This window comes from Scyliorhinus torazame, chromosome 1, assembly GCF_047496885.1.
Source record: "Scyliorhinus torazame isolate Kashiwa2021f chromosome 1, sScyTor2.1, whole genome shotgun sequence".
Lineage (NCBI taxonomy): Eukaryota > Metazoa > Chordata > Chondrichthyes > Carcharhiniformes > Scyliorhinidae > Scyliorhinus > Scyliorhinus torazame.
In genome coordinates, this window is record NC_092707.1 from 88522497 (window position 1) to 88534188 (window position 11692).

An 11692-nucleotide genomic window follows, 5' to 3' on the forward strand; every position below is an offset into this window, starting at 1 on the left:
TAATGGATATCTCCTTACCCTAAGATAAGGCCGTTAGCACCTGTATTGAAGTCCAGTTTCTGTGCTCTGACCTCCTGCTGGTTGAGTCTGGTGACATCATTCACTCCATTGTTCTGTTGGTTGAACTAATCAGTGGCTGTCTGGCATCTTGCAGTTTGTCAATTCAAAGGCTGAGGTTTCTCACACACACACACACACACCCCGAGCCTACTGGGAGATTTTGGTCAGGTTTTGCAGCCAAACGTGGCCAACTTTCACAGTTCCTTGATTTCAATCCTCTCCCAGCTCAAAGAAAAGCCCGAGTTGCCCGAAAAACTTACACAGCTGACAAAATGGAAGAACCGCAATTGCGTCCAAAGCACGTGATGGTGACGTTCGAGGGCCGTGACCTGCTCTCTGCCTCCCTCAGGCAGGAAGATTACATAGAATTTAAAAAAAAATCTTCTGTGTCTCCGATTGTGCAAATTTGCGGTCTTCAGCCGCAGCAGCCGGCTTTTATTTTCAATTTTTATTTATTTTTTGTAAATTGTAATAATGTTGTTGCACGGCACGGCACGTTTAATCAAAGAGCCCAAAGCCCATGTCATCGTCAGACTCTTCAGATTCTTCCTGTTTCTTCTCTTCCTTTTTCTCTTCAGCAGCAACAGGGGCAGCGGTGGAAACAACTGCTGCAGCAGCTGGGGCACTGCCAACAGCACCAACGTTGCAGATCAGACTATTGACGTCAATATTAGCCAATGCCTTGGCAAACAGACTAGGCCAGAAAGGCTCAATGGTCACACCAGCTGTTTCAATCAGGGCATTTGAGTTTGTCTTCGGTGACGGTGACCTCGTTGTTGTGCAGGATGAGCGCGCTGTAGATACAGGCGAGTTCCGAGGTGGAGGCCATGGAACCGGGTCTCTGCGGGTGGGTCCGATGGTGCTAGTCTCCGGGGGAAAACTTGGCCTTAGCTTCGTTCAGAAGAACCGAGCAGTTCCGAACCGGGCAGAGCGAGCAGCAGCCGGCTTTTAACCATGCCGGCTGCGAGTGGCCTTATTACCAAATTTTTAAAAAAATGCGGCTACACAGCGAATGCGTGCCCGCTTATCAGTGCGCATGCGCAAAACTCTGCGGCCGCATTTTTTTTATTTGGTAAAAGGGCCTCTCACAGCCGGCATAGTTAAAAGCGAGCTGCTGCGGCTGTTGCGCACAAATTTGCGCAATTGGTAGCGCCGCAACGGATGGCTCCGCGACCCTCCCGACACCCACCCATGACTCGCCCGCAAGTCGCGCCCCCGACTTTGAAGACTGCTGTAGTGTGATGGGAGATATGTGAGAATGACCTGTCTTATTTGTCGGTTTTCCAGTGTATGAGAGTGCAGGTTAATAGAATTTGCTGGCATGTGAAATGTAACAAAAGCTTATCCGTTACAATGAATAAGAGTGAGCAAGATTTGTAATGAATGTTGAAATGTGAGCAGCCTCTGGCTCTGTAATCTTGTATCTACATAATCATGCCATTAGAATACAAGCCAGCAAGGCAAGATATTCCGACCAGAGGCAAAAAGCAAATTAACCTCCTATTCCCTCATTGAAAACACAAGTCACCAAAATCCTGCTCATTACTGTTCAATTTTGTTTTTTTTCCCCCCACCCCGCCCTTTTGTTTGTGTGTGATGATATGGAGCAGCAGATTCTCGAAGTAAGTACGAATACTTCCTACCTAATTCTTCACAACCTGTCAATCATTCTTCATTGCTGTAATCAAATCATTTATCCCCATCACTGGGTTCAGTGACCTGCTGCCCCCGAACAGACAAACACAGAAACTTATGCATGCATAGTAACCCTCCCATCCTCTCCGTATATAACTGAAACTTGTTTGATTGTGATCAGTTCTGGCAGTGGCTTTTGAGAGCTATGATTGCTGGGTGGTTGGAAGCTCCTATTGTGCCTAGTGGCAGTTTCGAATACCCAGTGGCTCTGGTTGTCCTGTGTCCCCCACGGCCTGTCATTCCATGCCTGTCTTGCCATCGCTCTGACCGTACCTCGTCGCTGTTGATTTTTTTTTTTCCTGTTATCTTTCCGGCCCCGTTACTTTTCTGTTCTCATTTGCCGCCACCCCCTTTGCTCGAGCCTACTTTCTGTCTCCGCACTGTCACTGTATGTGTGCTGTTGCTTTCTGACATCTGACTTTACCTCCCGATCTCAGATAAAGACACTTACAGATCGAAAACGTGAACTGGAGCGACGCATCAGTGCCATGATTGAGGAAAACGAACTGTTGCAGAGCACAATAGAGGACCTTCAGGACCGAGTGCTGATGGCAGAGCGACATAGCCATAACAAGGACCTGCAGGTGAGAAGGAGAAGAGTGCGTGCAGACCAAGGGGAACTAACACCAAGAAGATGCTCTAGAGAGGAGTGGAATGTATGTTTTGGGGTCAGAAACATGCTGTATAAAGGTGCTGCCATGCTCCACACCTTGGACCGAATTTACCATACTTGGAAACTAGAATCGTCACAGATACTGCAAAGATATTGGTGCATGTTTGTTGAAAATGTTGAGTCTGGATGCTGTATGGTGTCTAATTGAAAGGTAAAGTCCTGTTCTTCAAGCTTATGTTGTGTTTCATTGGAATAGGAGGTCAAGGAGGGACATGTCAGAGTGGGACTCGGGCGCAACATTAAAATTTCAGGCGTAACGTTTGTGAACGGAACGGAGATGCTCCGCAAAGTGGTCACTTAATCCGTCTGGTTTCCCTAGTGGGAACACAGTGTGAGCAGTAAACACCGTCTACTGTTAAATCTGGAAGGAAAGAGGGAGGGAGCTGTGAAATTTTATAAAATGTTTTTGGGATATCTGGGGCCCCTGCTGGTATGCGCATACAATGAGGCGAGGGAGAAGTGGGAGCTTCCCTCTACGTTATTACAGGCTTCGATTTCCTTAATTTTGAAGAAGGACAAGAACCCGGTGCAATGTGGGTCTTACCACCCAATATCGCTGCTAAATGTGGATGCCAAGCTGTTGGCAAATAGTTTGGCCTCGTGGATTGAGGACTGTGTGCTAGGGGTGATAGGGAAGACCAGTCAGGGTTTGTAAAGGGGAGGCATCTGCCAGCGAATATTAGACGCTTATTGAATGTGATAATGATGCCCCCGGAGGGACAGGAGGTGGAAGTGGCAGTCGCTATGGATGTGGAGAAGGCATTTGATCGGGTAGAATGGGAATAGCTGTGCGAAGTACTGGGACGGTTTGGGTTCGGGCAGGGGTTTCTGGATTGGATCCGGTTATATAGGGTGCCGGTAGCGAGTGTTATGCCCGGAGTTCAGGGTATTTTGGATTGCATCGTGGGACAGAGCAGGGATGCCTACCCTCCCCGTTGCTTTTTGTCTTGGTGATAGAGCCAGTGGCAATGGCGCTTAGAGCGTCAAGGAGTTGGAAAAGGATAGTGTGGGTGCAGCATAGGGTTTTGCTACATGCGGACAATCTGTTGCTTTATATTTTGGACCCTCTGGGAGGCATCGGGTGGGGAATCATGAACATCTTGGAGGAATTCAGCTGGTTTTCCGTGTACAAGTTAAACATGGGGAAGAGCGAGGTCTGCTCGATCCGAGCGAGGGGGCAGCAGGGGAGACTGGGCAAGCTACCACTTTAAGTGTTGGGGACGAACTTTAGATACTTGGGCATCCAGGTGGCGCGGAGATGGGAACAACTACACAAATTGAATCTGGCACGGTTGGTAGAGCAGATGAAGGGGATTTTAAGAGGTGGGACATGCTCCTGCTGTCGCTGGCGAGGTGTATGCAGGGTCGGTGTGAGAGTTTAGGGGCACTGTTGTTGATGCCTCTGCTGTTCTCACCGGCCAGGTACTCCACGAGCCCAGGCCCTGAGGAAGTGGGAAAAGTGGCGGCAGCACCTGAGGTTGAAGGCTGTCTAGAAGAATTGGAAGAGGTGTATGAGCTGCCCAGCAGGAATGGGTCCGGTACTAACAGGTATGGGATTATGTTAAAAAGCACTTTCCCGACCTACTGCCCAGGGGCTGCAGGACAAGGTGGTGTCAAAAACAGGAGTTGGCGGGGCTAGGGTGTCCGAGATTTATAAGGAATTAATGGATTGGGAGGGAGCCCTGATAGGAGAAGTTAAACGGAAGTGGGAGGAAGAGCTGGGCAGGGAGGTGCGGCTCGGTTATGGGAGCAGGCTCTGAGGAGAGTGAATGCAACCTCTTTGTGCGTTAGGCTTAGCCTTATTCAATTCAAAGTGATTCCAAGAGTGCATTTGACAGTAACCAGGATGAGCAGGATATTTGATGGGGTGGAAGATAGGTTTGGTGGTGCGCTGGGGGGCTTGTGAACCATGTCCATATGTTTTGGACTTGACCCAAGCTGAAGGGGTTTTGGCAGGGGTTTGCTGAGGTTATGTCCGAGGTATTGAAGGTGAAGGTTGCCCTGCGTCCAGAATTGGCTATTTTCGGAGTGTCGGATGAGCCAGGAGTCCAGGGGGCGAGAGAGGCTGACGATTTGGCCTTTGCCTCCATGGTAGCCTGGAGACGGATTTTGTTGGAGTGGGGGGACCTGGTGTCGCCGAAGCCAGGGGTTGAGTGAGCGACTTCGCGGAATTCCTTAGGCTGGAAAAAAGGAAGTTCTCCTTGAGAGGGTTTGTGGGCGGGGGTTATTGACTTCTTCAAGGATAGTTAAGACGGCAGCAGTTGGGGGGGGGTTCTTCTGCACTTGCACAAGATAGTTCCCTTCGAAACAGGAGGGAATGTTGGGGGTAATTGAGTGGATCTAGGTGTCACAGTGGGAATGGTCCCTTCAAAATGTTGGTGGGTGGGGGGGGCGACTTTGCTGGCACCATCATGATGGAATTGATAGAAGTGATGAAGGATGATTTGTTAAACATGGAGACTAGTTGAGTGAAAGATGAGGCCAAGGGAAAGCCTTATTGTAGTTCTGAAAGGTAGAGAGGAAATGTGCGGGAATTGAAAAGGACGCAGACAAGGGCCCCGTTGACCGTGGAGGAATGAGGAAAAAGGAAACAAAGAACAAACAAAGAACAAAGAAATGTACAGCACAGGAACAGGCCCTTCGGCCCTCCAAGCCCGTGCCGACCATACTGCCCGACTAAACTACAATCTTCTACACTTCCTGGGTCCGTATCCTTCTATTCCCATCCTATTCATATATTTGTCAAGATGCCCCTTAAATGTCCCTATCGTCCCTGCCTCCACTACCTCCTCCGGTAGTGAGTTCCAGGCACCCACTACCCTCTGCGTAAAAAACTTGCCTCGTACATCTACTCTAAACTTTGCCCCTCTCACCTTAAACCTATGCCCCCTAGTAATTGACCCCTCTACCCTGGGGAAAAGCCTCTGACTATCCACTCTGTCTATGCCCCTCATAATTTTGTATACCTCTATCAGGTCGCCCCTCAACCTCCTTCGTTCCAGTGAGAACAAACCGAGTTTATTCAATCGCTCCTCATAGCTTATGCCCTCCATACCAGGCAACATCCTGGTAAATCTCTTCTGCACCCTCTCTAAAGCCTCCACATCCTTCTGGTAGTGTGGCGACCAGAATTGAACACTATACTCCAAGTGTGGCCTAACTAAGGTTCTATACAGCTGCAACATGACTTGCCAATTCTTATACTCAATGCCCCGGCCAATGAAGGCAAGCATGCCGTATGCCTTCTTGCATACCAGAACCAGAAAGACACCAGAACCACTGGTATGGCAGCGAGCATTATCAGAACTGATGAAATGGAGAAACCGGGAACCTTACAGGCTGCATAGCGGGAGGAGGTACAGCCAAGATCGCTGTGCGAGTTAGTGGGCTTATAATGCATAGCGGTCAAAACCTATCCCCAGAAACAACTACAGAGAAGTCAAGGAAGAGGAGAATCTGAGATGAGGGAAGAATGGAAATTGGAAGCAAAGCTGAAAATTCCCCAGTTTGGGGTGACCGCACAAAACAGAAACAGCAGGAAGTAGGAAAATGATGCCAGATTTAACGTGAGGAAGCAGGATGTTCAGAGTAAGGGAATAAAAATAGAGAAGTCTATGGAGCGTTAGCCAGTGAATCACAGATGAATCATAAATGACTTTTAATAATGAATAACCTAAGGGCCTGTATATTTTTAGAATCGAATCAGGAGAAGCTTAAGCTGTTACTTGCAGCTCCATTTTCAGTGAGTTAAAGCTCTCCGTTCTGAGGCTCGTCAGCCACGGTTATGCCACGAGGGGGCAAAATTAGCCAGTGGGGGCAGGAGTAGTCAGGATGGGCATGAAAAGGAGAGGAAAACTAGAGCCGTAGACAGTGGAAGGAAACCTGCAGAAAGCATAGGCTTGGGAGAGGAGATAAAATGCCCAGGACGGAGTGACAGCTATAATGGCAAATGTAAATTTACCCCAACAATCAGATTGCAATAAAGAATCACAACTCTACTAGAAACCTATTGAATGTGGGGCGGCATTGTGGAACAGTGGTTAGCACTGCTAGCTCAGCGTCCGGGATCGGGTTAATTTCCAACCTTGGGTAACTGTCTGTATGGAGTTTGCATTTTCTTCCCCGTGTCTGCGTGGGTCTCTTCCCACAGTCCAAAGATGTTGGTCAGGTGGATTGGTCATTGCTAAATTGCCCCTTAGTGTCCAAGGATGTGTAGGTTAGGTGGGGCTATGGGGATAGAGTGAGGGAGTAGGCCTAGGTAGGGTGTTCTTTCATCGGGTCGGTGCAGACTCGATGGGCCGAATGGCCTCCTCCTGCACTGTACGGATTCTATGGTTCTATGAAAGGGGTGATGGTGGTGTTGTGGTAATGTCGCTGAACTAGTAATTCTGAGACCCAGGCTAATGCTCTGGGGACTATGGTTCAATTCCCACCATGGCATGAGGAGTTCAGTTAATAAATCAGGGTATAAAGTTCATCTGGAGACCAGGAGGATCTGGGCCAATGTTTGGATAGGCACGGTGGCACAGTGGTTAGCACTGCTGCCTCACATCGCCAGGGACCAGGGTTCCATTCCAGCCTTGGGTGATTGTCTAGTGTAGAGTTTGCACTTTCTTTTTCTTTTTTAGAAAATATTTTATTGAAGCATTTGTAATTTTCACAATTTAACATGCTGACATTTCTAAAACAACAGTGCGGGTCGACGCACAAAATTCCCCCTAAAAGAACAAACAATAAACCACGTCCCCCACTTCTCCCGCCCTGTCCCCAATTACCCGTATACTAAGTTTCCTGTCCTTATTTAACATTACCATGCCTCCTGTTTTCCTCCCCTCCCCCCCCTCCTATTGCTGACGTTCAATTTTTGTTGAAGACATCGATGAACGGCTGCAAACATCCGGGCGAATCCCTGTATTGATCCTGTCAGAGCAAACTTTATTTTCTCCAGACTGAGAAACCATGTGGGTTTCTTCTGGTTGCTCTGGTTTCATCCCGCAGTCCAAAGATGTGTTGTTTAGGTGGGGTTATGGGTGTAGGGTGGGGTGGAAGGGGGAGATGACCTGGGTAGGGTGCTTTTTCAGAGGGTGAGTGCAGACTCAATGGGCCAAATGGCCTCCTGCAACGTAGGGATTCTATGATTACAGGCATACATAGAACTTGCAGTTTCCTTGTGTGTGTCAGACTGTCCAGCTGTTTTTTACCTCCATGATTATGTTACTCTCTGATTCACTTCTTCAGTTGATTATTTTCTCCATTTTATTGTTCAACAATATATTGGATAATGTTTTCCTCCACTCATTTTCCAGCAACGACACAATTGCCTTGAGAGTAAACATGCAAAATTCCACAATTTAAAAAGAAACCCACTTTCACTTCTGTTCCCTATCTGAAATGAAAATTGTTTATTGTCACAAGGAAGCTTCAAATGAAGTTACTGTGAAAAGCCCCTAGTCGCCACATTCCAGCGCCTGTTCGGGGACGCTGGTACGGGAATTGAACCGTGCTGCTGGCCTGCTTTCAAAGCCAGCGATTTAGCCCCAGTGTGCTAAACCAGCCCTACCAACCACTCCTCCTGGCTAAAAAACACACTCCAAGGTCTTGGAAGAGTTTCTTTCTTTCGACTTCTGCCTAAACTTTCTTAATTCTTCTTTCCCAACTACGTGATGTAAGTAACATTAAAAAATGGTCTCCATCCAAAAGATGTCAAAAGAGATGCCAGTCCTTGGCCCCTTCATGTGCATCAAGCCAGGCCTTGTGAACATCCCTGACCTTAGCAGCACCCGTCTTAACAGTACTGCTTACCCAGGGGCCAACATTCTGATACAATTTAAAACAGATGTGAGTAACCGTGGGCTGTCTTCCATTACAATGCATGTGGAATGAGCCCGATTGTACAGTGAGACTGATGGAACATAATCCAGAAACTATTTCAAGGCGTCAGATGTTGCTGTGTTGTTCTTCCATCACCCCAAAGAAGATCAATGTTCCACGCTGTCACTTGATCAACGGGTCCTGGAGCCTTGTTGAATTGTGCCAGTGTGTACCTGTCTGTGTGTCTGTGCCGGTGCGCACCTGCCTGTCTGTCTCTGTGCCTGTGAGTGCGCTTGTGCATCTGTCTCTGTGCCTCTATGTGCGCATGAGTCTGTCTCTGTGCATGCATGCACGCCTGTCCCTGTGCCTGTGTGCGCGCGACTGTCTATCTCTGCCTGTACGCGCGGACCTGCCTCAGTACATGAGCTTGTGTGTCTGTCTCTGCCTGTGTGTGCGCATGAGTCTGCCTCTGTGCCTGCGCGCGCCCCTGCCTCTGCGCCTGCGCGCGCCCCTGTCTCTGTGCCTGCGCGCGCCCCTGCCTCTGTGCCTGCGCGCGCCCCTGCCTCTGTGCCTGCGCGCGCCCCTGCCTCTGTGCCTGCGCGCGCCCCTGCCTCTGTGCCTGCGCGCGCGCCTGCCTCTGTGCCTGCGCGCGCGCCTGCCTCTGTGCCTGCGCGCGCCCCTGCCTCTGTGCCTGCGCGCGCCCCTGCCTCTGTGCCTGCGCGCGCCCCTGCCTCTGTGCCTGCGCGCGCCCCTGCCTCTGTGCCTGCGCGCGCCCCTGCCTCTGTGCCTGCGCGCGCCCCTGCCTCTGTGCCTGCGCGCGCCCCTGCCTCTGTGCCTGCGCGCGCGCCCCTGTCTCTGTGCCTGCGCGCGCGCCCCTGTCTCTGTGCCTGCGCGCGCGCCCCTGCCTCTGTGCCTGCGCGCGCGCCCCTGCCTCTGTGCCTGCGCGCGCGCCCCTGCCTCTGTGCCTGCGCGCGCGCCCCTGCCTCTGTGCCTGCGCGCGCGCCCCTGCCTCTGTGCCTGCGCGCGCGCCCCTGCCTCTGTGCCTGCGCGCGCGCCCCTGCCTCTGTGCCTGCGCGCGCGCCCCTGCCTCTGTGCCTGCGCGCGCGCCCCTGCCTCTGTGCCTGCGCGCGCGCCCCTGCCTCTGTGCCTGCGCGCGCGCCCCTGCCTCTGTGCCTGCGCGCGCGCCCCTGCCTCTGTGCCTGCGCGCGCGCCCCTGCCTCTGTGCCTGCGCGCGCGCCCCTGCCTCTGTGCCTGCGCGCGCGCCCCTGCCTCTGTGCCTGCGCGCGCGCCCCTGCCTCTGTGCCTGCGCGCGCGCCCCTGCCTCTGTGCCTGCGCGCGCGCCCCTGCCTCTGTGCCTGCGCGCGCGCCCCTGCCTCTGTGCCTGCGCGCGCGCCCCTGCCTCTGTGCCTGCGCGCGCGCCCCTGCCTCTGTGCCTGCGCGCGCGCCCCTGCCTCTGTGCCTGCGCGCGCGCCCCTGCCTCTGTGCCTGCGCGCGCGCCCCTGCCTCTGTGCCTGCGCGCGCGCCCCTGCCTCTGTGCCTGCGCGCGCGCCCCTGCCTCTGTGCCTGCGCGCGCGCCCCTGCCTCTGTGCCTGCGCGCGCGCCCCTGCCTCTGTGCCTGCGCGCGCGCCCCTGCCTCTGTGCCTGCGCGCGCGCCCCTGCCTCTGTGCCTGCGCGCGCGCCCCTGCCTCTGTGCCTGCGCGCGCGCCCCTGCCTCTGTGCCTGCGCGCGCGCCCCTGCCTCTGTGCCTGCGCGCGCGCCCCTGCCTCTGTGCCTGCGCGCGCGCCCCTGCCTCTGTGCCTGCGCGCGCGCCCCTGCCTCTGTGCCTGCGCGCGCGCCCCTGCCTCTGTGCCTGCGCGCGCGCCCCTGCCTCTGTGCCTGCGCGCGCGCCCCTGCCTCTGTGCCTGCGCGCGCGCCCCTGCCTCTGTGCCTGCGCGCGCGCCCCTGCCTCTGTGCCTGCGCGCGCGCCCCTGCCTCTGTGCCTGCGCGCGCGCCCCTGCCTCTGTGCCTGCGCGCGCGCCCCTGCCTCTGTGCCTGCGCGCGCGCCCCTGCCTCTGTGCCTGCGCGCGCGCCCCTGCCTCTGTGCCTGCGCGCGCGCCCCTGCCTCTGTGCCTGCGCGCGCGCCCCTGCCTCTGTGCCTGCGCGCGCGCCCCTGCCTCTGTGCCTGCGCGCGCGCCCCTGCCTCTGTGCCTGCGCGCGCGCCCCTGCCTCTGTGCCTGCGCGCGCGCCCCTGCCTCTGTGCCTGCGCGCGCGCCCCTGCCTCTGTGCCTGCGCGCGCGCCCCTGCCTCTGTGCCTGCGCGCGCGCCCCTGCCTCTGTGCCTGCGCGCGCGCCCCTGCCTCTGTGCCTGCGCGCGCGCCCCTGCCTCTGTGCCTGCGCGCGCGCCCCTGCCTCTGTGCCTGCGCGCGCGCCCCCTGCCTCTGTGCCTGCGCGCGCGCACGCCCTGCCTCTGTGCCTGCGCGCGCGCACGCCCCTGCCTCTGTGCCTGCGCGCGCGCACGCCCCTGCCTCTGTGCCTGCGCGCGCGCACGCCCCTGCCTCTGTGCCTGCGCGCGCGCACGCCCCTGCCTCTGTGCCTGCGCGCGCGCACGCCCCTGCCTCTGTGCCTGCGCGCGCGCACGCCCCTGCCTCTGTGCCTGCGCGCGCGCACGCCCCTGCCTCTGTGCCTGCGCGCGCGCACGCCCCTGCCTCTGTGCCTGCGCGCGCGCACGCCCCTGCCTCTGTGCCTGCGCGCGCGCACGCCCCTGCCTCTGTGCCTGCGCGCGCGCACGCCCCTGCCTCTGTGCCTGCGCGCGCGCACGCCCCTGCCTCTGTGCCTGCGCGCGCGCACGCCCCTGCCTCTGTGCCTGCGCGCGCGCACGCCCCTGCCTCTGTGCCTGCGCGCGCGCACGCCCCTGCCTCTGTGCCTGCGCGCGCGCACGCCCCTGCCTCTGTGCCTGCGCGCGCGCCCCCTGCCTCTGTGCCTGCGCGCGCGCCCCTGCCTCTGTGCCTGCGCGCGCGCCCCTGCCTCTGTGCCTGCGCGCGCGCCCCCTGCCTCTGTGCCTGCGCGCGCGCCCCTGCCTCTGTGCCTGCGCGCGCGCGCGCCCCTGCCTCTGTGCCTGCGCGCGCGCCCCTGCCTCTGTGCCTGCGCGCGCGCACGCCCCTGCCTCTGTGCCTGCGCGCGCGCACGCCCCTGCCTCTGTGCCTGCGCGCGCGCCCCTGCCTCTGTGCCTGCGCGCGCGCACGCCCCTGCCTCTGTGCCTGCGCGCGCGCACGCCCTGCCTCTGTGCCTGCGCGCGCGCACGCCCCTGCCTCTGTGCCTGCGCGCGCGCACGCCCCTGCCTCTGTGCCTGCGCGCGCGCACGCCCCTGCCTCTGTGCCTGCGCGCGCGCACGCCTCTGCCTCTGTGCTTCTGCGTACAAGGACGTCTGTTTCTGAATCCATGCACCTGCCTTTTAGCCTGCGTGCATGCATGCCTG

The 11692-nt window shown here is 56.3% G+C and overlaps 1 protein-coding gene across 5 annotated transcripts in view; it reads left to right on the forward strand.

The window, feature by feature from the left end:
- Positions 1 to 11692, forward strand: part of LOC140409407 (BICD family-like cargo adapter 1) — a 176385-nt gene that overhangs the window by 79337 nt on the left and 85356 nt on the right. For 4 of the 5 annotated variants that reach the window (XR_011940331.1, XM_072497851.1, XM_072497854.1 and 1 more), the window contains exons 4-5: positions 1671 to 1682; positions 2193 to 2339. Coding sequence is in view for 4 of the 5 variants with exons in the window: in XM_072497851.1 (XP_072353952.1) it covers positions 1671 to 1682; positions 2193 to 2339 (159 nt within the window). In the remaining variant the exon portion in view is untranslated. The remainder of the gene's footprint in view (positions 1 to 1670; positions 1683 to 2192; positions 2340 to 11692) is intronic. The other variant, XM_072497859.1, reaches the window with a different exon arrangement.